Source organism: Musa acuminata, chromosome BXJ2-3, assembly GCF_036884655.1.
Source record: "Musa acuminata AAA Group cultivar baxijiao chromosome BXJ2-3, Cavendish_Baxijiao_AAA, whole genome shotgun sequence".
In the NCBI taxonomy this organism is placed as follows: domain Eukaryota; kingdom Viridiplantae; phylum Streptophyta; class Magnoliopsida; order Zingiberales; family Musaceae; genus Musa; species Musa acuminata.
The window spans coordinates 4,865,716-4,893,336 of record NC_088340.1 but is presented as its reverse complement, the minus strand read 5'-3'; the positions used below and the strand labels follow the sequence as shown (position 1 = coordinate 4,893,336).

Here is a 27,621-nt window from a genome sequence, read left to right as displayed (position 1 = left end):
ATTGAACCAACACTGAAGTATATAGACATCAAAATATTTTCCTATTTGAGATGAATAAAGGTTGAGGAGATTATCGATTCATCGTTTCCATCATATTAATATCGATTGCTTAGCATTGAATACAAATCCACAGATTGTGGTCGTTCAATCAACAATTTCCCTTACACCATCTCAGACTAAAATGGCAGCATCCCAATTTTATATTGGCCTAAAAAGGACTAATAATTGAGTCAGTAACTTCAATTACTTGACACTATGAATCCAAATAAGCGGAGTCTCGAGGACTTCCCCGGTGCAGTAACGACAGAATAAGATTACTACACAACAGCTAGAGCGTTTAAGAGTAATATTGATAAGGCGGCAGCGGCGGCGGCGAAGACGGCCGCGGTGGTCTGGAGATGGGTGCCAGAATGACTGACGACGATAGGTGGCGACTGGAGATGGACACGCCGCAGGGCTCAGACGAACTAGCCGCCACTGACCCGTGGTTGCACCGCTGTTGATGCTCCTGTTGCTGATGCTGCTGGTTTGGGTGATGGAGGTGCTGTTCCTGCTCTTCTACTTCACCAGCAGCTCCGACGTCGCCGCCGAAAACCGAGATCGACAACGACGCATCGTCCTCTGCTGGCAACCGGTGGAAGGTCGGATTTAAGAACGCCGCCGCTACGATGACCACTGTCTCCGCAGCCAACAGCGGCCCAACCACCAGCCCACCCATGACCTGCCCCTGCGGCCCGGCCAGCGAGATCGACACTTGACCGCTGATCCCCGGGGAAAGAGCCGCAACGGCCGGAGAGAGGAACGTCGCGGAAATGGATAGGATCTCGAATCGCCCGTGAAATCCGATGGTCGCAGCAGCCGCCGTAGGCACCCCGCCAATGTTCGACTGGCGGAGGGTGACGTTGGCGACGGAACCGGTTCCTGCGAGGACACAGAGACCGAGGTTGCGGCGGCGGGCGAAGCGCGCAATCGCGTCAGCCACATCCTTCCCGGCGGGTATCTCTAGCAAGTGCGGGCGCATGGCCGCCGGCGTCTCCGCCTTTTGCGTAATCACCACGGGCGGCTTGGGCTTGTTCTTGGAGCCTAGAGGCCGCCCTCGACGCCGCTTCACCGCCTCAAAAATTGCACCATCTCCTCCTCCATCACAACTAGTACCGCTGCTGCCATTAACCACCACCACAGCTTTCTGCGAGTCATGTTCGACGTCGGCTTTTGGCTCGTTGATCTCTCCACTGCTCCTCGCGCGGACGACTTCGTCCGGAAGGCATTCTTTCCAGAGTTGCTGCTGCTGGCGTCCTTGATGTTGTTGGAGGTTGTGCTGCTGAAAGCGAAGGATGACATCTTTCCTGCTGTCCTTGTTCTTCATGTTGTTGTCCAAGAAGCTATCAAAGAACATACAGATAGATGAATTTGAGTTAGTGGAAGAAGAGATTGAGGAGGTAGAATGGAGGAAGAAGAGAAGAGGAGAAGAAAAGGTGCTGATGCTTGACGGTCTCCTCGCCTGTTGGTGTCTGGAGCTCCTCACTGCCTTGTTTCTTGAGAGGGGTGAGATGGGAGGGTGATGATACAGGAGACTTCCAACTGGAGTTATGGAAACTTGGAGAGGGACATGGACGTGTTTGTGCTGAACATGACCGCTCAAGCCTGTCAGACTCCGGGCTGGCAAAGTGATGACCGTGGTGGGGCTGGTGACCTTGTGCATCAGCTGCTACTGCATGCACAAAAGCTGCTCCGCCCGCCCACATCTTTTGACGCGGAGGAAGAAGAAAGAACGTGATCCATTTCTTTCTATCTAATTCATATCGACAGAAAAACTTACTACTATTAGGTTTTCAGGTATTGCATCTGATTTGAAGTATCAAAAGCAAAAATTGAAACAAAATGAGATCATGGACTGCTCCACAAACTCCATGATTTCGTGGCCTGAGGTATCATCGCCTTCTTTCTTATCCTGCCGTGCGAAGTTAAGCTCTAATGCTTCCTTCTACTAGTCGTAGGGTTGAGCAACGGAGGCTTTGATCAGTATGATTGCGAAGCACTAACACACGGCTGCATGAACACGATTCAGCCTCAGGCCGTCTTCTGTATTGCGTTGCGGCGTGCTTTTTCTGGGGTCAACTGAGGCATCGTATCGTAATATGTGGAGTGAGTTCATGCAATGATTTCGGAGACACTGGATTGAAGATTGGGTCCACCGGTGAGATGACAGCAGATCTATCATCAATCTCAAATCTAAGCTACGTGACAAAGCAAAGTCGAAGAGATAGAATTGTTCGGCATTAGAATTCATATCTCTCTAACGGTGCTTTTCAGAGTTTACATGCTCCGTAAAGATAAAATAACCTACAGGTCACACATCAAACAAACTCGTTCCTGAATCATGCACCTCGATTATGAGTCCTTAATTATGAGTATGAAAACTAAGGCTCGTAAATCCTCGCGCCCGAGCTTACGGGTTCAATTGATCGAACTACATGTTTAATTTTAAAAGATATTAAATGATTTAACATTTTATATAGTAAAAATATATAATATTAAAATTACTTTAAAAATATATAAAAAAAATATCAAAAATAATAAATATCAATTAGCATTCTAAACATAATTGATTATTCGGAAAGTGACAGAATATTAATAGTAATGACACTAATCCAATCCAAAATCAATTGTTGAATGATATAAAACAAATATTTTATCTAATATAATAGACAAGACTTAAATAGCACATGCATATAAATTATTGATTACGATGGATCCTTTTGTAGTCACCAAAATCTTCAAACTCGTTTTTGTTTGTTGGAATGCATCAGTCGTTCTCTGCTCATCTTCATTTTGGTCCTCAAATCCATTTCTTTTATTAACGAGATCTCTCTCTCTCTCTCTCTATATCTATCTCTCTCTTTCTTTCTTCATGATTATTAAAATCCAAGCCATCAATATTGTATATCATATTTATGTGAGACTAACCCTAATTTTATGATTGACATAAATATTCTTTTAAATAAATAATAAAAAAATATTTAAGTTAAAAAAAGTGAATTATTTAAAATTTATGTAAGAGAATATATAAGGAAAGTTAATAATTGAGTATGGATAACTTACGATCTTATAATCGATTCAAGAAAAAGAATTAATTTTCTTCATATGTATAAATAGAAAGTGCTGAATAGTACGAATCTTATATTTATTTTCTTGATATACTTTTAGTTGTCGATTATTTAGGATTTACGTGAGAGATTATACAAGGAGGGTTAATCACTCATGCAATAATGTTTCATGGTATGCTTTGGCTTTAGTCGATGGCCTAAGAGTCTCGAGGGATAGATAGATAGTCTCTACCGGAATATGTCACAAGATAGATAACCTCAACTTTTAATGTACATAAATCTTAAGAACCTAATTTTATTTACATATAATTAATTTTCATCTCTTAAATGAAAAGATAATGAACAGTCGAGATGAGTAGTATGAGTAAGATGAACGGTGAGTTTTGAAGGAGTCCTCGTACGCGGAAGTTGGGAACTGTCCTTCTCGACCGTTCGATCTCGATCTATCACCTGATCCAACGGGCGAAGAATCGCATGAGCATGAGTTGATGCTACTACTACGACGAATGGTTTTAAACGCATCCAATAGCGACGGGCTCTTCCTCCGCCGGGGAGTCCGCCACCCGTCTCAACCTCTCTCTTTCTATTTCTACTTCCCTTTCCTTTACTGGCTTCGTCTCCCACCGCTCCTTCCCTTCGCTCGCCTTTTTGGCCTCTTATAAGTAGCGGGCTCCCCTTCTCCGACTCGGCCTTGGAGTTCGGCGTATGTCGTCTCTGAGTTGCTTCGTCCCTCGTCGCCTCGTCTACACTGAGATCAAGCATCGAAAGCACTCGCAAAGGTGCCTCCCTTCTCCGCCTTCTGCTTCCAAAGGCGAGGTCTCGTCGGTCTCTGCCCGCCAAAAGGACCATCTTTTTGTTGATTGATTGAAGAGAGAGATGAGTCTGAAAGGATTCGTGGAGGGAGGCATCGCGGCCGTCGTCGCCGGGTGCAGCACCCACCCGCTGGACCTCATCAAGGTCCGAATGCAGCTGCAGGGAGAGACACTCGGCCCCGCCGTCGCGTTCCAGAGCGGCGCCGGAGCCGCCTCCCTACCGCATCGCCCGGCCGTGACGACGCCTCCGCCCAAGCGCCTCGGGCCGATAGCGGTGGGCGCGCAGATCCTGCGGTCCGAGGGCGTCGCTGCCCTGTTCACCGGTGTCTCCGCCACTATGCTCCGCCAGTCGCTCTACTCCACCACCCGGCTTGGCCTCTACGACGTGCTGAAGAAGAAGTGGTCCCCTGCCGGCGACGGCGCCTCCCTTCCGATCCATTTAAAGGTGGCCGCGGGCCTCTTGGCGGGCGGGGTGGGCGCCGCCGTCGGGAACCCGGCGGACGTGGCCATGGTCCGGATGCAAGCCGACGGGCGGCTTCCCCCAGCGGAGCGCCGAAACTACCGGAGCGTTCTGGACGCTATCCAGCGGATGGCGCGGCAGGAGGGGGTGGGCAGCCTGTGGCGGGGGTCGTCGCTGACGGTGAACCGGGCGATGATCGTGACTGCGTCGCAGCTGGCGACGTACGACCAGGCAAAGGAGGCGATCCTGCGGCGGCGCGGGGCGGGGGCGGACGGGCTAGGGACGCACGTGGCGGCGAGCCTGGTCGCGGGGTTGGTGGCGTCGGCGGCGTCGAACCCGGTAGATGTGGTGAAGACGCGGGTGATGAACATGAAGGTGGAGCCGGGGACCCAGCCGCCATACGCCGGGGCGGCGGACTGTGCCCTGAAGACGGTGAGGGCGGAGGGACCGATGGCGCTCTTCAAGGGCTTCGTCCCCACCGTGTCTCGCCAAGGCCCGTACACCGTCGTTCTTTTCATCACCCTCGAGCAGATCCGCAAACTCCTCGAGGACTTCTAAGCTCTCCTCACTGCCCTCCGATCTCGATCGAATGGACAACATAGCATACGAACCATAACACATGACGATGATGATGATTAAAATGATGTTTTCGTTACTGGTCTATAGTTTGGTAGAATTAATTCTATTTTGGTGCCTTTGAATCCGTAATGTATCATTAATTACCATTAATAAGTGATTAATATGCTTTCCTTTGTGAGGATTGTGTGATTTTAATTATCAAAGGAGATGTCAGAGATTCTCTTCATATATGACCACTGCAGTCTAAATTTGATTGGAACTATATATATGTATATATATATATATTTGTATATATATATATATGTATATATATATATATATGTATATATATATATATGTATATATATATATATATGTATACATATATATAGATATATATATATATATATACATATATACATATATATATACATATTTATATATAGTCATTTATATATAGTCCTACTATATCTCACCTATTAAATTTAATCAAATTGATTATAATTAATCATGACTATGGAAAATTATTATATTAGAATATCAAATATTTAATAATCTTGGAATTTTACCATTGCAAGAAAGAACTCAGTTAAAGTTCTAATCTTTCTGTCATTGTCAACTAACTAAGATTAACTATACTGGCATAAATAAATATATATTGGTTTGCCAAATGTCTTCAGATCTGCAAAGTGGAAGGAGGAGATCACTAAATAACATTTGATGCTTGTGGAAGCCATGACTTGTCGTGGGGTATTGTTTTCTCTTTGTTACCTCTAGTTTATGAACCTGCCTTTTTTTGCAGCTTTTTAGTGTGATTCTACCATCAGATGAACTTTCTTTATTGCGATTCTGCAAGTTGATGTTATCTTCTTAACAAGGACATTAGTAATATGCATGACTAATCATCCTCAATCGTGTAGGGTTCCATCTTTTTGTTGTGGTAGTGCTAGTGTTCAAGAACACACACAAGAGGAAAGCATGGATGCGTGCTCTTTAGGTTTTTATGTCTAGTTTTTTATTCCATTAATTGATGTACACATTAGAGACTCAATTCTCCACTAAGCTCTAGTGGAGTATGCACACTTGCCCATGATCTTGACAAGGTTGGTGTCATCTACATGTGCAGCTCTGTTTATATTGACATGATGAGTGCTCACTTTGTGTGTCTAAAGCTTCCCTAGCAAACAATTCAGCTTTAGTACACAAATTTGTCATTTACATAGCTTCCAAATCCACAAGATTAGAGATCAATTACACTTTGATTGTTGTGGGTGATCACCTGAACTTGATGGTACAAACGAATGGCTCAACTTGCTCAACGTTCACATTTGATTTGGTGGTCACTGGTTCCTGCATTATGCGATAGATAATGTGCAACAAGACAAGTGTAGTTTGAAGATGTTACAGACATAACCAGAATCCATGGAGCAGAAAAAGCATTGCCTCGATACAACTACTGAGTCTGATGCAACTCTGTAGCATCCTTTTCATGGGCAGTCACTTTAGGGTTACAAGTGCAGATGCAACTCTGTAGCATGAAAGTTCCTCAAAAATAAAAAACCAACTTCCAAAGATTAAAATGAAAACAGTTGTTGCATGGTGAGCAAGAATGCTCGACATTAGTCAGACAACTAAATACACATTTATAATCACTGCTTAATACCCTTAGGAATACTTATAATAGCAACTCCTATCTAATAGCATTGGCATCTGATGCACCTTAATTCCCATGGTACATATAACACCGGAAAAACTCTCCATCTAAAAGAATCTTTAGAATAGCATAAAGAGCTACGTTGATAACTTCTCTGTTCTGCTACACATTAGTAAGCAGCTCATATCGATCTTGTGTCTGTACAAATAACCATAAGCTAGCTGCCAAGGAAGCATCCTTTTCACTCTCTTGTTATTTAGAGATCATCACATGGTTCCATCTACAAATTGCAGGTCTGTCGCTAACCATTTTTGGGAGGATACTACCAAAAGCTCATGTGTAGCAAATACTTGTCTTCAGATATATATATACAACTTAATAGTAGAAGTTGGAATTATTCTGAACAGGTGCATCCTTGCAGAGCACTGAACGCACCTCCAAGATTGATCTGGGAGGTTCCAAATCTTGGTCTTGCAGCATGTTACCGAGTAGCTGTTGCATCTGAGATGCAAACGTGTCATCCAAAACCTGCACCATAGTTTGAAAGAACTAATAGTAAAACAATACTTATAGGTCCACAGATGTAGGTCATAACATTTGACAGACTTGTACATTAGAAAGTTGGCAGTTAAAAACCATGATGGTACTTACAGCAATTGCAACTCGTGAACCTTTATACCATGCCCTGTTCTCTTTCCTATTCTCCAGAAATTTAAGAACATCCTGTAACAAGAGACAGCATATCAATTATGTAAGCATACAATATGCAAACCATGAACAAGTCAGGAAGATTCCATGAAGCATTACCTGTCCCATCCTATCCCATAAGCCTCGACATGTTGCGACAAATACATGAACCTCAAATACTTTATGGAGGCTGTTGATGGTCTGAATTAGCTGATCCTTTAAGGGCTGCATTCTACTACGAATAACAGACTCCACCAGATCTTTCGAGTCTTGGATGATCTTCTTGAGCTTTGTCGTGTTTTGTGCTCGAGTCTGCACATACCAAACAATTCAATAAGTGTGATGAAAGTAACCGCATCAGTAAATTCTTTGCTTCAAAATGAAAGGATAAAATCACAAAAAGATGGTCATCATAAAGATATTAATACAAATAGCAATAAATTTATGGGACCATTTATTGTTTTTTCAATGAGAATGAGTGCAAGAATGAATTTGATAAATGTGAGTCACGACTCTGTTGCAGCAGTGGCATATATTAGATTTTCATTGTTTCTTTTCAAGACATTCTCCTGCACAATAAATATCTAATTGTTTTTAGCATCAACTTAACTAGTTGAACTTCACCCATAATGTCATTTCAAATTCACCAAGTTTCTCTACTAGAAAATAAAAAAAGCAGAAACAATACTCACATTCTCCATGAGCTTTTCTACTACTGCCTGCAAATAATTCCTGAACTTCGCTCTCAATGTCACAGTCACTTCGCTGAGGCATTCACCAGCAACCGCATTCCCACCATGAGGTATACAAGAACCCCATGATTTAAACTGCATTTCTATCTTGGGTCGTAAGACATCGAGCAACCTTTTCATGGTGTTCAAAAGAATCCCTAGCTGAAAATGATATACATAAATACTCAGTCCATAAAATAATGAGATCTTTTACACAACAAAGTGTGATGAGAGAACTCACATCATCAGGCACAGTATAAGGATAAACTGAATTTCGCTTAGCAAGTTTCTGAACATATTTGAGGCCAAATTTCTTTGGCATCATACTGTCCTTCAGTGGAGCCAATACATCTGCATACTGCTTCTCCAAAGCTTCAATCACTGCTTTCTCAATATCTGCAATAGCCTTTTTAATTGAAAAGGCAAAAAAGGTCAGTCTATAATTACGATGGAATCAGATGTCCAAAAGTAATGTTTAGACTTACAACTTCAAGATAAGAAGTGTACTCTGGCCAACGGCAGATGATGACCTCAAACTCATTCAATGTCTCTTTCAGTCGGTCATACATGTCATCCACAAAAGGAGTGGTCATATGTTGTGTACGAACTCCTGACCATTTTACCTGGTAATCAAATATCAGATGAACAAGAAACGTCAAGGGAAATGCTTAATACAAGTTCTAGAAACATCATACAGTATAGAAGCATGTAGTAATAATCAAAAGGAGATCTTAAAGAAGAGACAGAAGATATTTTTGAAGCACAACAATATATTGGCCTGACATGGAAAAAACAAGAAATTTCTTACAGAAAAAATAAAATAATCAATACATATTTAGATTACTAATTAGAAATGTGGTCATCAGCTGAAACATCAAGATTCTCAAAGCCATCAGCTAATGTCACACTACTTTATCAGTTCTAAACAAAAGCAGATGCTACAGGCATAAATTAGTTCAAAACAAAATATAAAAGATAACCACAATAAATGGAACACACTTAAATTGAAAGGAATTAAGAATGGGCATTTGATTCAATCAATGACATCAAACAGATGGATGAGTGGGTGAGGCAGAGACCAAGGCCAACAATTTGAATGGTTCTGTTTAACCAAGGCTCAATAGAAGTTCTTAGTGCGAAAAACTGTATCAGTGCAGTAAGTGCTTATTGTATAATGTAATATTAGACTTCTGTTCTGGCAGTTAAGGCCATCATCATTATCAAACATGTGAACTCAGTTTTTTCGTTGAAACAAGGCCCCTATAGATTCCTCAATTATATAGGCAAGTTCATCAGGAACAGTTGCGCAAAGAGAGATGGAGAAAAACTAAACAAAACAATAAATAGAGATTTAATGGCCTATAGTTTAGCTAATGTTATATTCCTTAGAAAACAATGGTAGGAAAGTGCACATAAATTCAGTACAATTTTAAAAAAATGTCAAAGCAACTTAAGATATTCAAGGTACCTTATCTAATTTGCAAGATTCAAGTAATGCAAGGCGTTTATCCTTTATCCATAACATGATATACAAGTGGAACAACTCTTTTGCATCAACACCACCTTTGACAGGACTGTGGAAGATAAAGACGTATAAGTCAAAGGCATATGAGGAAAGAAAGTAAAAAATATATAACAATAGCAAAATTTACCAGATATTCCAGCTACAGAGATCTTTTTGGAAATCTGCAGTTGCAATAACAAGATCTGCCACAGGTGGTGAAGGGCCACTAGGAGGGCATGCAACAAGAAAGGCCCGCAATCTACTATGGAGCTCAACATCATAAATGGATGCAGATAGATTTGGCAAGTCTAGAAAGCTGTAAGAGCAAGACAAACACATTGAATAGTTATAAATGTTAATCTGAAGAGCCAAGGCATTATATTAGTGATAAATACTTTGAATATGAATGAAAACTTAAGCTACAAAATTGTAAGAAAATAAAACTATCGACAGTTTGAATGCAGAAAGATGCAGAAAAACAAACTGATCAACATCTCAATACAAGACCAACAATAACACATTATTTCTATAACTTCAACTTAAATTAGATGTAGTCTTTATATGTTCTTGAAGTTCCTTGGTGCTTTTGTGGTAAACTACAACAACTGTCATGGGATTATAGCAACTTAAAAATTAGAGAGGGTATAATTACCAGAAACACAGGTTGATGTAATAGAAAAAAAACTGAGAAAGGAAAAATTAACCAACCTTGGAAGCACATGTTGATTATGGATTTCAATGTCAGTAAAAATTTCATTTCGGATATTGAAGCACAGCGTCCTCATCTTCTGATATGCGGTAGAAAAGCCAACAACATCCATCCTATTTGCTTCATTATTGCTTGCTATATACTCATCAGTTTCAAGCAAGTGTCTTCTTGATCTCTTCTTGGCAGCAGTCTGAAAAAATATATATTTTAATGAATGATAAAAGTTTCCAAACTGTAGTGCAGAAAGCACCATTTTGAACTATGTTTCCAGACCTGAAAATAACTGCATAGCTTCAGCTGTGCCTCTGGAGACAGTATATCATGAAGAAGTGTGAATAACTTCATAGCAGGTATCAATGCTGGTGCAGGAGACCCAGTGGCAGGCCTAAAAACTTCGGACATTCCCGAGGGTAAGGATTCATCCAAGGACTTGTAATTCTCAAATACCATAGCAAGAACTTGCTCAACTTGCTCCTGTGTTTCTCCTAGAATGCGGTTCTAATACAATGCAGACGATAGTTCGTGTCAATACACAGGCCACAAAATCATAACTCAAACTAATGAATCAGAAGCACAATGAAGCTAAACAAGAAGGAAAAATGGCCATATATATGTAACATAGTCATAAGACATGATTGATAAATAAAAATAATATTATATTAATAGTCTTGCCACAAGAATGCATTTATATCTGGAAACTGCAACCTAGTTGCAATTATCTCTGCACATCATAAAGAGCAATAAGCATTGGTGATAAAAAAAGCAGAATATTTCATCTTTTTTCATAAGAACAGCAAAAATATTCCACAACGTAGTGTAAAACTGATGTCAAAATGCCAAAACAAGCATAGTATATCTAGTAGTTTTCTAGAACATTTAAAAATGTGTAAAAGATTTATACTGTTTCCGTCCGAGAATTAAGAACTCGAAGCCAAAAAATAGATAGAACAAAAATTATTTAAAACAATATAATACATGTGATATGCATGAAACTCCAAAAGCTCAAATTTCGTTTCAAAAGATAATGCATTCGAGAGATATCGTTACAAGAGAAAGATAAAATCTGAAGGACAAATGCATTGTGTAAACAAATTACCTCTTGATGACTTAGTGAGTTTTTACTACGGCTCCTTAGAATCACAGGTAACAGCAGATCATGAACCAATGTGAGACAGTCAGCTGTAGGGGTTGCTACATCCATAACATAAGAAAGATACCTGGCAATATACAAACCTGAGTTAGCACAGATTCTAGTAAAAGATCCACTTAGAGATTTCCAAACTGAATATTGTTCCTTCTACCTAATTAGCAAATTCATGAGAAACAGGGAAAATTCCTCAACACCTCGAAGGGAGAGAAAAATAATGATATTCTATTCAAACATGCACAACATTTCAATTTGTATCTGGTCCAGATGCTGCTATTACTATGAATAGACTTTATTCTCCCTTCACCTTGCCCTTCCAGGCGGTCTTTCTAAATTTGCTGCATACTAGTCCATAAGAATGTTTGGTGGTTTACCCTCCTGCCAGTTCTTCTCTGCTGAAGTAGTTTAAGGCAGGAATTTAGTAATTCATTAGTGGAAAATGTCAAGTCTAAAAGTAAGCCATTTTTAATTTTCCAAATTTGTTCAGGTAATATCATGATAGCCAAGGCTTAAGGTTTATTTATCCTTGGGCAAAGTTTGTTTGCTTATGTAACAAAAATTGTGTAATAACAGTAAAATTGTTCTGTCAGCAGTTGTTTTAGTTTCAACTACACATCTAAAACTCCATGAAAGGAAACAACTTGTGTTGGTAATCATTTCCGTAATTCATGCATAACAAGTTCCTTTGCTGAAAATGTTCAAATCTAAAATCAGGAATTTAACACCAATTCTGATTTGGAGAATACTTTGACACTAAGACCTCCAGCAGATCATGAATAAAATTTGTTCCCTAAGTAAAAAATGTATTCTGTTTCTGCAACCCACAAAGCTGGAACTTACAGGAAAATAATTTCTCTCAGTACCTTAATTTCGTGTAAGCATCTGAAACCCCATAATATGAAGCAAATTCTGTTAGTAACCATTTCCATGGTCCATGCAGCATTAAGTTCCTTTGCTGGAATTGTTGAGCTTTCATTGCAACTTCCAGAACAATATCATATGCAACTGTTTCTGCAACAGAACCACACTGCAAGATACATGTAAAAAGCCATAATCTTTAGTAGCTAAAAGAAATAATAAAATGCAAGAACATCAAGGACCAAGGCATTCAGCAACCAAAAGAACAATGTAAGTCAAGTCAATGAACAAAGCAAGTTCTAGATCGTTATACCCCAGACAAGCGGGCACCAAAGTCCTAGCATCACATCTAAACTAATCATTTCCACCACATGGATGCAGGAAAAGATGACGTGCATCTTAGCAAGACACCACGCCCAATAACATGGATCGACTTTTGAATTAGTTTCAACCACTAACGCAATGAACATTACTTTTTTTTATTCTTCAACCCCAAGAAACCACATTTTCTGAAAAGTTAGTCCAGTCATCTCACCATTTTTCAAAGTTGCTGATGAGGAAAAGCAGGTCCAAATAACAGACAGATAACGTGTTGCTTTTGCATTTTCTTTCCTTGAGGATAATTGCTTTAGTCTGTCTTAGAGTTCCCTTAAACATCGACTGCTGGGTCTCTATCGATTTAATGTGTGGAAGTTGTCTTTTTACTCAATGCAGCATTTAGAAGAAAAAGAAATATACTTACAAATCTAGCTTTTGCAACAAGCATAAGAGGATGCACCAAAAAGTTTGTTGTTTAACCCTTATTGCTAAAAATAAAACTTATAGGAAGCTGTAAACAGCATTTTATATACCCATTAAAACCAGTAATCCTCTTGATCATTAAAAGCACGCATCTTGTCGATATTGCGAGCGACTAAGAACCTACTAATGAAATAACTAGCCTTAATACCTTTAAAGCACTGTTCTCATCAGGACTAGTCATGTAGTTTATGTGTAGTTGTATTCGGCCTACAAGTTCATGCTCTGGTTCACGATAAAGGGACCACCATCGAAGTTTGTCAGTCTGCGCGAAAGAAAATTACAGGTTCAGGAGGATAATTATTATGAAAGCTGGAAAATGTATATTAGTTTGAAATGGTACACATACAGGATCATCAGCAATGCAAGCAACTTGGACCAATACCCGCCCACATGACTTGCCTTTGGAATCATAGACATCAACAATTAAATCATCACCTATGCTATCAGGAAAGCTGTAGAGAACACAAATACTTCAGTATCTGCATTGATATCATAGAAAACTGGTAGGAGACCTTGTTCCAAAGAGAAGCAAACTAAGTGATTCAGCAAGGAATTTAATAAATACATATGTTTTCTTCTGAAGAATGAATGAATTACAATAAAAGAGATACATACAAGACATGTGTTTCACCCGATCCAGGTTGCATTCGAATACATTCCCCTTCAGGGGAACTTTTGAGCTTTAACTGACAAGAGTATGTTTCTGCAATAACCAACAATTCATTAGTAAGTATTGCTAGCACTTCACCTATTAACATGAAGTTAAAGTACGAACCTTGCATTACTTCATATGATGAACTGCTACTGCGCAAAGAAGTAACTCCAGTTTTAAGTAGGCCAGAAACTTGTTTAATATACTGAGCACTAGCATGCATATATGCCAAACTATGCCTCGAGAAAGAACTATTGGCTGGTAAACGAGGCATAACACGAACTTTACGAAGTGCTTCCCATCCCGATGAGAGAGTTGACTGCAGATTGGACATACGGTACTGAAGTGACTCTAGTTTGACCATTGGCAACCTCAAGGGTGAAAAACTGCATCCAGAAGGCATATCTAGTGCCATTCTGACCTTGCGAACTACATCATTAGAAAAAAATTGGATCAAATTGCAATGTCTACCTTTACATGTCAAGCAACACAGAGAACATACTTCAAAGGTTTTTGCCACATACAATAACCACAGGAAACCTTGAAGAAGACAACAAAGAAAATAAAAGCTTAAAGCATCAAATAAGTAGACAAAAATTCACACCTTGAACCTTCATCTTGCCTATAATCTTTTTAGGCTTTGGCCCAGCTCCTTCGCTAACAAGCTCTGGAGACCGTTTTGCCAAAAGCTCTTCCTCTGATTGTAGCAAAATTTGGCGCAAGCTACACAAAGATATAAAAAAGGAATGTATTAGGTATTCTTGTGCAAAATCAATACATTAAGCACACAAAGGAAACTGACAGCACAATAGAAACGAGAGAGATTTGACACAACAATCTAAATTAACTTCTCACATTCTCAAAGGTCCAATTTTTTGTTATAGATGCATATATCCCACATCAAAGAAAAGTTCATGACACAGAAACGAGTTTAGCATAATTTGAATCTTAATCATAAGTTGCTGTGACAAAAGAGTACATTATCTAGAAGTTTCCTTTTAAATGGTAAAATGGTTCAAAGAAAATATGGTGTGGCAATATGTAGGAAAAATAATTAGAAGGTGAAATTACCAAAATCTCATGCAAAATTGTGCATATTTTTTTTTACATTACTTGGGGAGTACAAATGATTGATTGACCTTTTTTATTTGAATCAGATATGTTCAATCATGGACAAGAAAAAGCTTTTGGGGTTATTTCCACACATTCAAAAATCACATACAGGCCTACAAAGGACACAGAATCATAATATACAATTTTTTCAACTGAAAAAATGCAGCAAAAAGGCCACCAGACAAAGCTACAACATCAACAAAAGGATCATAGCATATCAATCTTGCCCAGCAAAGGTCAATGCACATCGGATAATGATTGGCTTTAAATTAAATTTTGTAGAAACTAAAGAAAGAATTTGGCAATTCTGTCCTGTGGTATGGTGTGCAACAAATGGCAGATATCATATTGCAAAAAAAAGTTCACTAATCTGTCAAACTCATTTTACTGTTGATATTGGACCTCATCAAATTATGACTTGATGATCCTTCCGAACTCAAGGACAAAATCCAGGCAATGGAAGTGATCATGAGTTGTATTTTAAAATATATTTTCAGTTTTCTAGATGCACTTCCATTAAAATTTTGTCACTGTTCGATGGTGCTTCTAGGTTTGTATACTGACACATACTTGTTACAAAAGTCATACTTTTCATAAAAAATCTTATTTATTTTTTAAGTGATCAAGAATCATTTTAGAAAGTTCTGGAGATCCCTTATATAGACTTTGTGGAGTCACATATGTTCTAAAAAAAGAAAAGAAATTCACCCACAAGTATTCTAAGTTTACTTAAAGGTTAAGTCCAGATGACATCTATAAATAACAGCTTAAAAAACTGATTGCATGAGGTTTTGTAATTGATTATTAAATTATCACAACAGGTTTTCTAAATGACGAATCAAAAGAAATATTTATTTAAGTTAGGTGGAGAGTCCAGTCATTCTTCTCTTTCTCTTCCCTCAATTTCTTCTTTTATGCATGCTGATTTTCCAATTTAACTAATCTATTACTACAACTTTAATTTTAACTTTTGATCAGTTTTTTCCTCTCTTATCCAATCCAAAACAAATATCTTATATAATATCCTATCTCGCTCCTGTAACCTGCCAGCTTGTCTTGCTTTTCATATTTTTGAGATGTCAATGCAAATCCAATTCCAACAATTATCCTTCGTGATCAGTGAAGCTATACGTAAAGACAGTAATCCAAATATAATAAATAAAATTTTTATTATAATAAGCAGTTCTGAATGCCTATTTCATATTGCATGTCTTTCCTGTTAATGGAAACACCTGATGGAACTAGAATGCAGGATTTCTACATAATCATAACACAGAACATCTTCAAAGCACTAAAAATTGCAACAGGCTCACCTAAATGCATCTCGCAGAAGCGTGCATTCATTGTCCAAGAAAATGGGAGCTTCTATGCAACCTCTGGCCCATGAATGAAGGCATAGCCGAACACATGCATCATAAGCAATGACAGAATACCAAGGCCCTTGAACACTAAAATCAATTTTCAAGTGAGTTTAAAAGTTCATACTACATAGAACATTATGATAGAAGAATAACAATTTAGCAAAAACTCATTAACCATATTTCGGACATTCTTGGTCATTACAAATTCATAAATCCACAATAGAAATAATATTAATAGCATGGCAAATTGGTATACCTTGCATGAAAAGTTGGAATACGAGCAGGTAATAAGCTAGAGGATTTAGCAGCTTCTGGATTTGAAGTGCTCCTTTGTGGCAGACTGATTTTTTCGAATTCATGATAAACATATATTAGATCAGATGTGTATTTCTATAGAACAAATATTAACGGTTAAGAGTATTTAAAGACCTGGTGTTCTGTTCAGGCATATTGAATCTGGCATTACCACTCCGAGTTGACTCCTTCATTACAGTTGAACCATTTCCAGCAGAAGGATGAGGAGCAGAACAAGGTCTTGCAGCTGCCATTTGATCTGGAGCATCAGCTGTGTCCTGATCATAACAATGAATTGGAGGAGCACTTGGAACATCAGACAGACCACCCTGCAACAATTAATAGAATGAAAGCAATCAAATAAATATTTTCTTGTTCACAGCAGATGGAGACAAACACATAAAAATTGAATGAGAACATGGACACAACAGAAAAATAGAATCAAGATTATCACAGACACTACATTACTTCCAAGTTGAGCAATTGTAGAGAATTTGGAAGAAGTTACCGCTTCATGTCATATATTAGCCAAAAAAGACATCCATCGACATCTGAAGATACAACTGACTGAAATCATAAAAGTTTGTATGATGGTACAACTGAAGAATAACTTAAACACCTAGCAAAATAAAGTGAGCTTGCAAACAAATATTTGGTAAAATAGATAATGAAAAAAAGACAAAAAACAAGGTTAGATAAATGAATGGCAGTAATACCCATGTCAAAGGACAAAAAAAGTGCACAAGGCACTTTACATTGTAAGTTCTAGTGATGAAAAGATAGATAAGGCTCCTGTTCCCACTAAACCCATGTTGCATAGGTCATACTAGATTAACATTAATCCAAGGCCAGTCAGGGAAGTGAGTCTTGAATCTATTCGTAAGTATCTGAGAGCAAAGTTATGTCATTTTCTTCTTATGTTTCTGTTGTTGAAGGAAATCATATCAAGGAAGATTTCACTCTTTTTGCACATTTCGTGTGCAATTTGATAACTAGACCAACTCACTTCTATAAAACATCAGGTATCTCATTTTGTGTCTACTTTCGTATGCAGTCTGGTCTTCAGTAATTAATATAAGGTCTTCAGAAAGAACATGCTATCAACAAACTAACAAATTTTCCCAGCAGATACAGCTGCACATTCTTGTTCAGCTTATAGCTAATTAATTTTCAACATTATAATTGATATAATTGACAATCACTGAGAACTGAAATAAAAGAAAGAAAGGAGGCAAACCGCATCTGTCGTGTCATCACCAAAGGGAGCATGGCTGGAATAGCTCTTTGCATGAAAAACACCCCGTGAAGCTACATCAAACTTATTTGGCACCACATTCAGACCTTCCCTGGAAGAAGCTTCGTGAGTGTAACTATGGGCACTGTAGCCTACTTTTGAAGGCACACCAATGGTTTCTGCATTGTCATTTGCAGCTCCTCTCAAGGGGACATTACGTGAAGAGCTCTCGCCTCTCAAAGATGCAGTGACACTGTCATTCTGCCTCTCTATCTGACTTGAGAAATCTGAGCTCCCTCCAGAATCCGACAGCCCATCTTCCTCATCCTCCTCTTTCATATAGCCGTTAGAATGAACTGGCTTCCTCATCTGCGGTGCCTGTTTCCGAATGGTATCCACTGACGAGCTAATGTCTGAGTACCCATCACTAGAGTAATAATGCTGAACTGATCCCAGACCAGCATACCGATTGCCAATTCCAGCTGCTGGGAACGCTCCACCGGGGAATCTCTGACCCGAGATCTCATCCTGGGGGGACGAATCGGCAGAGTGCCGACCGTAGGTCTCCACCTCGGTATCGGATGACTCATCCATGTCGGAGCCGGACTCGCTACCATCGCGAGTCGGGAGGGTGCGAGACATCGGGATCGCGCCCAGCGGCAAGTGCCCGCTGCGAAATTTCTCCGGAGGTGGGATCCCGAGCCCCCGCCCGCCATTCCGGAGGCCGCGGAGGGGGTCAATTCGGTGCTGCGCGCTCGTGGCAGACGAGAGGCCCTAAACATTGTACCAAAATCAGCACAAAATCATCAACGTTCAGGAGATCGCAGAAAGAGATGAAATTGGCGATGGTCACCTCACGAACCCAACGGACGTCGCCGGGAGCAAGCCCTTCGGTGAACATGGCCGCAAGATTGCGATGACAAAACTCTCCTCCTTGTGCCTGAGAGGTTTCCAACAACAACTATACACTTATTTCCGGTTTCATCAAAGAAAAGATTCAGAGAGAAGAAAGCAGAAAAATAGAAACAAAATCAATTATTCAGATGAACTCCCAAGAACATAACAATCAAATGTCTTACAGAAATTCCAAAAGAAGGACGAATAATAACTTGCTTTACCAAGAAGAGCACCAAGAGGGACTCAAGAAATCACATAAAATGGGAAAGAAATAGAAGGGAAAACGCGGACTTGAACTGAAGCGAGAGAGTTTGGGATCGCTACACTACATAAAATCTACGGATTTTGCTGAAGAAATAGAAAGATTTGTGACAAAATCGAGGTATAGGAATATTGAGCGACGCGAGAGGGGAGGAAGGGAAGGGGGAAGTACGCATATCGACTGCGATTTAGTGACCTTTTCATTATTCTTTTGCCCCTTGTTAAAATTATTCTTACCCACTCAGACTTACCCGCAGTTACCTACCTTACTCGAATCCGCCTGGGTTCCAATGGGAAGTCCAACGGTTTCTCCAATCACATGAGACCACGTGGTAGGTAGGTGTACATCGGTCGTCGATGAGCGTTGGGAAAGGTACGGCTCCAAATCGCTAACGCCGTTACCTGGGGGATGCCAACGGGAAGCTGACATGACGGGCGGTGCCGTCGGCTCCGTTATGGTCGAACGTTGGAGAGAGCAAAAGTAATTTTCCTTCCGATTCTTACGAACCCATGCATCCACCTGAATTTTAATTAGTCAACCAATTGGGGCCCAAATTTAGGAAAGCCCGGCGTCTGCGCAACATCCGGACTCGACGCAGCTGACGGTTTATCCGACGGCAAAATGATTGGTTCTAGTGGACACGTGGAAAGTGATGATGGGTATTTGAAGGATCATCTCTAGAGGGGCAGTGGAGCGAGGCAGGTCCCATGTGCTCCCCGAGTACGACGTGGCCCACCGCCCACTTCGCCCACTTCTTTCACCAAACCGGAGCTTCGAATATTTCAATACAATGACGACATTACCCTCATACATTCAGCCCAATTACCCGAGAGGAGTGGAGGACGCCACTGACGCCGTCGCTCTCCACGTGATGGGCCCTCCGTGTGAGTCTTCTTCACAGGAAGAGATATATATGATCCGAGAGGTTTCCAAGTCACAGAACGGTGTAGAGACTCACACGGAGTGTTGCTTATGTGTTAAGCAACGAGCGGCGGCATATGCGGGCGGGCATCAAGCTGCCGGTTTTGCACGTTATGAGTGAAGAACGCCATCAAAAAAGGAAGAGGAAAAAGGCTGTCATTGATGGCTTTCAGCAGTCACAGCCATAGAATCTGAGTGTTTTCTGCACACTGAGAGTGTTAATTAGCATATGGAGAGGATTTAATTCCTATTATAGATTCTGACCATTATTTGATATGTTTAGCTTGATTTCCTTCACATTTGATGCATGCACACTTGTCATGCAATCAGTACTGGATGAGGCAATTCAATTCTGGTGCAGTGATCTTAATGCTTGCAGCAGCAAGTGATTCAGTGTACATGAACCAAATTTAGCCCCTACACACACACCAATTATCATGATTTAAAAGTCAGCGTTCCTGTAGATTTAAAATATAAATCTAACATATATAAATCAAATCCAAGACCCAATGCCTGTCAGCTTTGGTCAATCAATTTAAAGCTACAAAGTTCCTACGCGAGCCCCACATGTTCCGCCTACAAAAAAATTGGAGCCGATGAGTCGATGCTTAGTAGACTGCATGCAGCACAAAAGAAGGATGAAGGACAGCACTGTGCGGGATTTGTGCTTAAGGCCACACCCAAAGCATCCCGGAAAAGGGTCACTCTCCTGTAGAATATTTGAAAAGGCAGCCATAGCCTGCACGCGCTTCTTCTTCTTCTTCTTCTTCTTCTTCTCCATCAGCAAACACCCAACCAAGCACTCATCATCTTCTTCGTTTCCCTGAGCACAGGACAATTTGGACAATGTTCCGATTAATTATTGCATGGGTTTTGTATCCATGCAGACAAACGACAAGATGGTGCAGCCGATTCATTCGAGAAAAAGAAGGCTTCGCCAACTCAAACATTTGAACTTTGGGGAGCTGATACAGGCTGAGTATGAACAACAGCATGTGTTCCCATCAGTTTTTGCCGAGTTATGATGGTGAAATGTTTGGTTTGACTGAGTGTGATTGGTCCCTGTCTTTGTCGAGGTGAACGAGACAGCGAGACTTGGGACATTTTGAATTCGAAGTTGATGATTTGGGGAGCCCATTTTAATAGTATTGTCTGTTTGTTTCCTACCAACAAGTCAAGCTCACACATTATTTATGTCATTTATATTGGCAGCTAAATACATTGAGATCATTCGTGCAGAATGAGAGATAATAATTGTAACGTCTAAATTTATCTCATATCAGAAATGAATAAAATTAAGATTGATTTATATTAATCTGAGAAGTATATTATTATTAAATTTAATTTAAATATTTTGATCAATAGATTGAATCAAATGAATTTGATATATCAATTAAATATCGTAACTTTCCGATTTATCTCATCGGGCTATTTGTATTGCCTAAAAGAAAAAAGTTTATGTTATTTGTTTATTTTTTTCTCTCCTTTATGTTAATGCTTTTTATATTTTCATGCAAATTTATATTTGATAAATGTCATTAAGATCCAAAACATTTACTGATTTGCTCACCGAATGATAGATTAATTTTCATCATAAATATTTATTCTTCTTGTTTTCATTATTCTCTTATTTTTTAATCATATATTGACGCATCTTCTTAGCATCTTGCACAAGAGAATATTTATCTTATATGTGATAGTATAAAAAAATTTATTTATTAAAAATATAATTATGTTAGATTTATTGATTAAATCCGATGCAATGTGGGTTTAAATTCTAACATAGGTAGTACGTTTTAAGTGAATATTTTTTAAGATAGATAGCATACAATACAATGATCGATATGTCAAACGAAATAGCGTTAATATATCCAATGGGATCCTTTCATAGTTAAACCCAAGATTAATCAAAATAATAAAAGGATAATATAAAAAAAAAATTAAAAAGGTTTGGAGAAACCCATCACATTATTTTTCTTGGCCATTTGGGTTTTTTTTTTTTAGTATATTCTTCTTCTTACATAAAAATTTAAGTTTTATTTTCCTTAGTTGTTTATGTTCAAGAAACAATTTATACTACCCACAAAATAGAATTATTATTTTTTATAAAAAAATTATATATTTTATCGATAATAAAATATCAGTATAATCAAGACTTATGATTTTATTATTATTATTATTATTATTATTATTTCTTACCTTCTCTTTTGCGTTCAAGTATGCAATCGACGTGTGCATTATTAGTGTATGAAACTTGGCACCGCTCCTTTGAATTCTTTTTCTCTTCTTCCTTCTCATGTTCTCATGGAAGACAACTAAAGTAGGTTTCAAGAGAAGGCTGGATGTTAAGCTCGGCCCAAGCTTTAGAATGGGTGGCAGATTGCAATAGTTCGCAGTGATTCGATTTTGATCAGTAATGCTCCTAAATATTATTGTCATAGCTTCACTCCACCGTGCTCTTCTGTTCTTCCCATTTGTCGTATATCGTCTGAAAAATAGCCCTGCGAATGCACTGTTCAGATAACGTTTGATACTTCGAAGCGAGCTGCAAATGCTTTCGAGCATCTGTGGACGTATCTGTGATGATCTTGTAATCACTACAATCCTTTCAGGTGTAAGGCAAAAAGAATGAACTTAGAAGCTTGCAGGGGTCCATGTCTTAGTGTAAAGAAATACCCAAGACTGGAATGCAAAGGGAACTGTAGAATTCACTCTATGTTCTGATAAGCTGAGAGATGTCGTCATGGGAGGGGAGAGGAGATGACTAAACGAGGGAGGAAACAACGTATAGAAAGTGCACCGTGACGATCCCATGTTTGGACCAGGGAGCAAGTTTGTTCTTTTACAGAAGATGTGGAGAATGATACGGTGGCTTTAGTGACACCAACCTTTGACGCGAAGCTACCTGTTGCCTGTCTCGATAGGAGAGATGACGGAACAATGCATAAAACGTGTAAGGTGATAATCCCCTATTTGGCGAGCATGTTTATTCTTTTATAGAAGACACGGAGAATGATACGGTGGCTCTATCGACGTTACCCTTTAACACGAAGCTAAAGGGAAACTACCTATTATGACGTCGAAATAGAAGGAGAACGATATAAGTATATCTCTAATGGTAATAGGCCATGATCTCCTGTTTGATCTCGATAGGAATCAGGTTTGTTCTCTTAATAGAAGACGTAGAGAGTGATATGATGACTCTACCGACGTCACCATTTGATGCGAAACCTATCACCTGCCTAGGTAGAGATAAGCGAGTTGTATCGAGATCATCCACACCAACGATAAAGAACGGCATGATTAGATAATGATGTCTCTTTTTTTAATTTATCGTTCGTGATAAAAATATATTATTTTTATAATTTTATCAACTTATTAATATAATAATAATATATTTAATGGTTTTTTTAATTATGTAAAGTGATAGAGCATATTATAATAAATAATAGATTAATTACAAAGATATACTTTTTTTGATACGATTACAAAATAGGGTCAAACCTTATCCATTGATTCAACACATGAAAAATGAGAAAGGAATGACCTTATCTCTTTGTAAGTGTTTGTAGGCCATAGGGGAAGATACTGCTTTGAGAAGGCCAAACATCACCATCTAATCATGAGAAGATATAGCATTAAACATTTTTGAATAAAAAATATATTATATTATAAAAATAGGAACATTCTGCTATAAAGCTCGAAATCGGAGGTTTTTATTAACGAATAATCGAAAAAACATCACATGGATAATTTGTCGGGCCAAAGAAGAAATTGGTAGACAAATCTAATTCTTAAGCTATATTTTAAATAGAAATCGTACACTATATTTATCATTTTTTTCTTCCCATTAATCCTTATTATTCCCCATCGTTTCACTCTTTACTGACTTCTTATAGCGGTAAAACATCCTTATGCTCACCACCGCTTCCGGGCACCACTTCGAACACTTTCTCTAGATCCCCCGAGGCATGTTAATCGTAAACCATGTAAATGCCACTTTCTATTGGTTCAGAACTGCGGGTCCATCACTAATACCATTATATGCGGTCAAAATTATCCCTCTCTTGTGGCTGGGCCGAGGTACAGGATGTAAAACAAAAAAAAACCCCTAAAATTTAGCGGCCCCCAATCCTACGAAATCCTTCGCCGCATCAGTCACATCGTCCGGCTGGCTAAGGGCGCAGCTCTCGTCCACGTGCTAATGTGACGAGTAATAGATACGAGAAAGCGCATCACCCTTAATACTTGCTCATGGAAGTGTTGATCTTCTGACACTGGAGCACGTAGACTTCGGCGCGTGCGGTTTACTAGGGTAGTAGTTTTTGCCAGAGGATAATAATTAAAAGGAAATAAATGGAGGGCAGAGAAAGGAGAGAAGAAAGCCCCGAAATAAAAATCTCGCCTTTCCTCTCGTCTTCGCCGCTGCTACTGCTGCTTCTTCCGTGGTGGGGGTGGTGTGCGATGGATTCCTCCAGCGAGACGCTCACCCGGGAGCAGTTCGTGTACCTGGCCAAGCTTGCGGAGCAGGCGGAGCGCTACGACGAGATGGCTGGCTTCATGGAGAGGCTGGCGCGGGAGCACACGCCGTCCTCCGGCGAGCTCACCGTCGAGGAACGCAACCTATGTTCCGTCGCGTACAAGAACCTCGTCGGTGGCCGCCGCGCCTCCTGGCGGATCATCTCCTCCATCGAGCAGAAGGAGGAGGGCCGCAGAAACGAGGATCATACCGCCCACGCTCGGGCCTACCGCTCCCGCGTCGAGGCCGAACTCTCGAACATCTGCGGCCGGATCCTCGCGCTGCTCGACTCCCACCTCGTCCCTTCCGCTGCCACCAGCGAGTCCAATGTCTTCTACCTCAAGATGAAGGGTGATTACCACCGCTATATCGCCGAGTTCAAGGCCGGGGAGGAGCGGAAGGCCGCGGCCGACGACACCATGAGCGCGTACAAAGCCGCTCAGGTTGTTTGGCCTTCCACACTGTTGTTCGATCAAATCGTTTTCTTGTAATATTCTTTTCCTCCCTCCATTTTTAGCATCTGTCATTACAAAAAAGGGAAGAAAACAGAGATAAGCTTGTTGAAAAAGGTTCGTATCATACTCTCTTAGGGTGAGAATTACTTTCTCGATCTTAAAACACGTTAAAGTAAATGCAGGATTTAGTAAATCCATTATTTTGGCGTTCCATTACATGATCATAATATTTAATCCCTTATGTGTAGCCTCAATACAATAAATGCAGGATTTAGCATGGATCTAGCAACTTTGTTGGATTGATTAGCCAGGTTCTTTTTGTGATTGTGTTACTGTCATATCTCTTCTTCTGCTATTATTCTAGGTTGTGGTCATTACTTGGCGTTCATGTTATCATATTACTTGTCTTTTGTGTTTATTATCTTGTTATCAACGATTTTGATGAGTTTGTTTGTTCTTGAATTTATTTATATATTTTCTGTACAGGATATTGCACTTGCAGATCTTCCACCAACACATCCTATAAGGTTGGGCTTGGCTCTTAACTTTTCGGTGTTCTACTACGAGATCCTGAATTCTTCAGAGAGGGCTTGTAGCATGGCAAAACAGGTTTTCTTCTTCTTTGTGTTGTTATTATTAGCTGAAAAAAAGATCCTTTTATTTACACATTTGTTCATTTAACTGCAAAGAATTAAACTTTTGGTGGTTTGTAAGTTGTTGAATTCAAAGTGCCACTTTCTCGAGGTGATACTTGTTCAGAATTAAACTTAGTTTCCGCATAGTTACCCATCAGGTGATGGAAAACAGTGCCTTGGCATGTCAAATTTATGCTTTGGCGAAACAATTTAATGCAACGACTGACTTGAGATAACCAAATTCATAAGTTTAGAGTCAATAGATAAGGTTGTTTATAAGTTGCGGAAATAAGAAATAGACTAGGAATTGGAAGTTGTTTAGCATAGTGATGATAACTTCCCTGAAAAAAGTAGCCAAATAGACCAATTACTGCCTCTAGCATTTCAATCATTTTGGCAGGCATGTAGATGAGGTTAACCTTTTTTTTTTTTTCCTTTTTCTGATTGGTAGTGGCCCTATCCTTATTGCTTGAAAAGGATAAGGAATTAGGGAACACAAACAGTCTTCTATTTTGATTTCTTTTCTGCCTTTTTTCTTTGGTTAAAGCTGTATCTTAATGAACCTTGGTGAGGTACAAATTGTGCTTCAAGACGGGTGCAAATAGAAGGAAGGTCGAAAAGCATGTTGTTGCCTTACCATTTTTTCTGACATTTCATGGGAGGTCCAGATCAATTGCTATTCTGTGCCTGATTGTTTGATAGAATTGTCAAGGTGGCTTCTGCTACTAAGCAAATGGTCGATCAATTTGTTTTGAGCAAAAACAAACAAAGAAAATGAATTTGGTAATGAACTACTTGACAAGGAAACCAAGAAGAAAAGAGGTTTGTTCCCCGTCAATACTTGAGCACAAATGACTCTCTAGGCCCTTATAGGGGAAATATGATAAGTGAGGCACTCACTATCTGGAGAAATTGGTAAGGTTTTTTTGCATTGCAGTTTTAAAAGCCACAATGGTTTTTTGCTACACTTAAGGATGATGCACGTATTTGAAATCCGGCTATTATGAAGTTAAAGATTGTTTAGGGGCATTTGGTACCTGACAGTATAACGGAGAATTTTAAGGAAGTTCAACATGCACTGCACCTTCATGAATGTATATATCTAGGACTAAGTATGTATCAGTTCGCTAATTCTGGGGGCATCACTGATGCTTATCCGTTCTAAGTGCCTGAATGTATTTCCCTTTTTCTCAAATGAAAGATCCTTCAAGTTGTCGATGCAGAAAATTCAAGAGGGATGCACCAAGTGGCTACTGATCAAGAGAGGCTCGTTTCATCTGTAACCTTGGTTGTTGACACACCCAATTTAAGGAAGTTGAAATATCTCTATGATAAAGAATGTCGGTGCCAAGATTCGGTGTACTTTTTTCACCATGATTATAGCTAGAGTGATCTAATGATGGTCACATTATCATCACTACAAATAAGATGTCTGCAGCCTGCTGGCAAACATTCATAATTTGGTGATGTTGATGCTTATGGCTCATTCGTGCAGGCATTCGAGGAGGCTATCGCAGAATTAGACAGTTTGGGTGAAGAATCTTACAAGGATAGTGCCCTCATCATGCAGCTGCTACGCGACAATCTTACTCTTTGGACTTCTGATGCACAGGTTAGTAGTTAGGCTCTCTAGTCATAGATATAACCTGTGAAGCCTGTTGGTAATGATAGTTCCTGTATTGTGCAGGAACAAATTGATGAAGCCTAGGAGGAACAGAGCATTAGAGGAGGCCTTGAATGTCATGTATCCATGGCTGAATCTGGTCAAGCAAGCACCACTTTTACACTGAAGACTATATAATAATAGATAGTCTCAAGACCTTTGGTATCTTATTTGCAATCCTTGTAGGTTGTTCATGTGATCTTGTTCCATCTCTTTCTTCTATGAATGTTACTGGGCTCTTTTGTTTTCTCTGTCTAAATGGAATCAAGAAGTCTGATCCATGAACATGGTGAAAGGGATTATACGAGATACTGTGTCATTGTTACACCATCAAAAAGTGCACGTCACATGAAAAGGCGATAAGATTTCTGCTCTCCCTCGGAGTTTGGGCATGCGGGGAAAGGTGGCCTCCCACACTGCCGCGTGGATGCCTTTGATGTGTTCGTGGTAATGCCGCTAAAACAATCCTCCTCCATTGTAGCCTGGCGATGTGCACATAAAGACGCACAGGAGCGCCGGGGCTGCCTCAGCCACTGCGTCCATTTTGACCTCCACTTGACCCCTTCTCTACATGGGGTTCCGAAGGT

General features: G+C 39.7%; 4 protein-coding genes across 4 annotated transcripts; 2 read left to right on the top strand and 2 right to left on the bottom strand.

Annotated features, from left to right (window-relative positions):
- Positions 1 to 171: 171 nt before the first annotated feature.
- LOC135606416 (AT-hook motif nuclear-localized protein 23-like) lies at positions 172 to 1,976 on the bottom strand. The gene has a single exon (XM_065097439.1). It carries the CDS (start codon positions 1,700 to 1,702, stop codon positions 338 to 340), a length of 1,365 nt encoding a protein of 454 aa, XP_064953511.1. The 5' UTR covers positions 1,703 to 1,976; the 3' UTR covers positions 172 to 337.
- A 1,517-nt stretch (positions 1,977 to 3,493) lies between these two features.
- Positions 3,494 to 5,100, top strand: LOC103977520 (mitochondrial uncoupling protein 5-like). Its single transcript, XM_018823374.2, has one exon. It carries the CDS (start codon positions 3,984 to 3,986, stop codon positions 4,935 to 4,937), a length of 954 nt encoding a protein of 317 aa, XP_018678919.2. The 5' UTR covers positions 3,494 to 3,983; the 3' UTR covers positions 4,938 to 5,100.
- A 1,281-nt stretch (positions 5,101 to 6,381) lies between these two features.
- On the bottom strand, positions 6,382 to 18,991 carry LOC135607037 (uncharacterized). The gene is made up of 23 exons (XM_065098509.1): positions 18,762 to 18,991; positions 18,536 to 18,622; positions 17,686 to 18,456; positions 16,584 to 16,777; positions 16,411 to 16,494; positions 16,107 to 16,241; positions 14,285 to 14,403; positions 13,804 to 14,109; positions 13,644 to 13,731; positions 13,375 to 13,480; positions 13,177 to 13,290; positions 12,233 to 12,396; positions 11,319 to 11,439; positions 10,496 to 10,720; positions 10,222 to 10,412; positions 9,662 to 9,829; positions 9,478 to 9,583; positions 8,495 to 8,632; positions 8,251 to 8,415; positions 7,971 to 8,171; positions 7,399 to 7,590; positions 7,243 to 7,314; positions 6,382 to 7,119 (listed from the first exon to the last, which is right to left on the bottom strand). Exons 2-23 carry the CDS (start codon positions 18,581 to 18,583, stop codon positions 6,967 to 6,969), a joined length of 3,861 nt encoding a protein of 1,286 aa, XP_064954581.1. The 5' UTR covers positions 18,584 to 18,622; positions 18,762 to 18,991; the 3' UTR covers positions 6,382 to 6,966.
- A 5,140-nt stretch (positions 18,992 to 24,131) lies between these two features.
- Positions 24,132 to 27,341, top strand: LOC103977518 (14-3-3-like protein G-BOX factor 14 kappa). Its single transcript, XM_009393064.3, has 4 exons — positions 24,132 to 24,724; positions 25,223 to 25,345; positions 26,867 to 26,983; positions 27,059 to 27,341. Exons 1-4 carry the CDS (start codon positions 24,227 to 24,229, stop codon positions 27,077 to 27,079), a joined length of 759 nt encoding a protein of 252 aa, XP_009391339.2. The 5' UTR covers positions 24,132 to 24,226; the 3' UTR covers positions 27,080 to 27,341.
- The last annotated feature ends 280 nt before the right edge of the window (positions 27,342 to 27,621 follow it).

Bases quoted from the DNA above. Each gene is read 5' to 3' on its own strand.
- LOC135607037 (XM_065098509.1), bottom strand. From the start codon at position 18,583: ATGTTCACCGAAGGGCTTGCTCCCGGCGACGTCCGTTGGGTTCGTGAG. The intron at 11,440-12,232 runs GTACTGAGAGAA...GTATATTGCCAG, and splicing joins GATGCTTACACGAAATTAAG to GTATCTTTCTTATGTTATGG. The intron at 10,721-11,318 runs GTAATTTGTTTA...GCATTGTATTAG, and splicing joins ACTCACTAAGTCATCAAGAG to AACCGCATTCTAGGAGAAAC.
- LOC103977520 (XM_018823374.2), top strand. From the start codon at position 3,984: ATGAGTCTGAAAGGATTCGTGGAGGGAGGCATCGCGGCCGTCGTCGCC.
- LOC135606416 (XM_065097439.1), bottom strand. From the start codon at position 1,702: ATGCACAAGGTCACCAGCCCCACCACGGTCATCACTTTGCCAGCCCGG.
- LOC103977518 (XM_009393064.3), top strand. From the start codon at position 24,227: ATGGATTCCTCCAGCGAGACGCTCACCCGGGAGCAGTTCGTGTACCTG. The intron at 25,346-26,866 runs GTTTTCTTCTTC...TCATTCGTGCAG, and splicing joins CTTGTAGCATGGCAAAACAG to GCATTCGAGGAGGCTATCGC. The intron at 26,984-27,058 runs GTTAGTAGTTAG...TGTATTGTGCAG, and splicing joins TTTGGACTTCTGATGCACAG to GAACAAATTGATGAAGCCTA.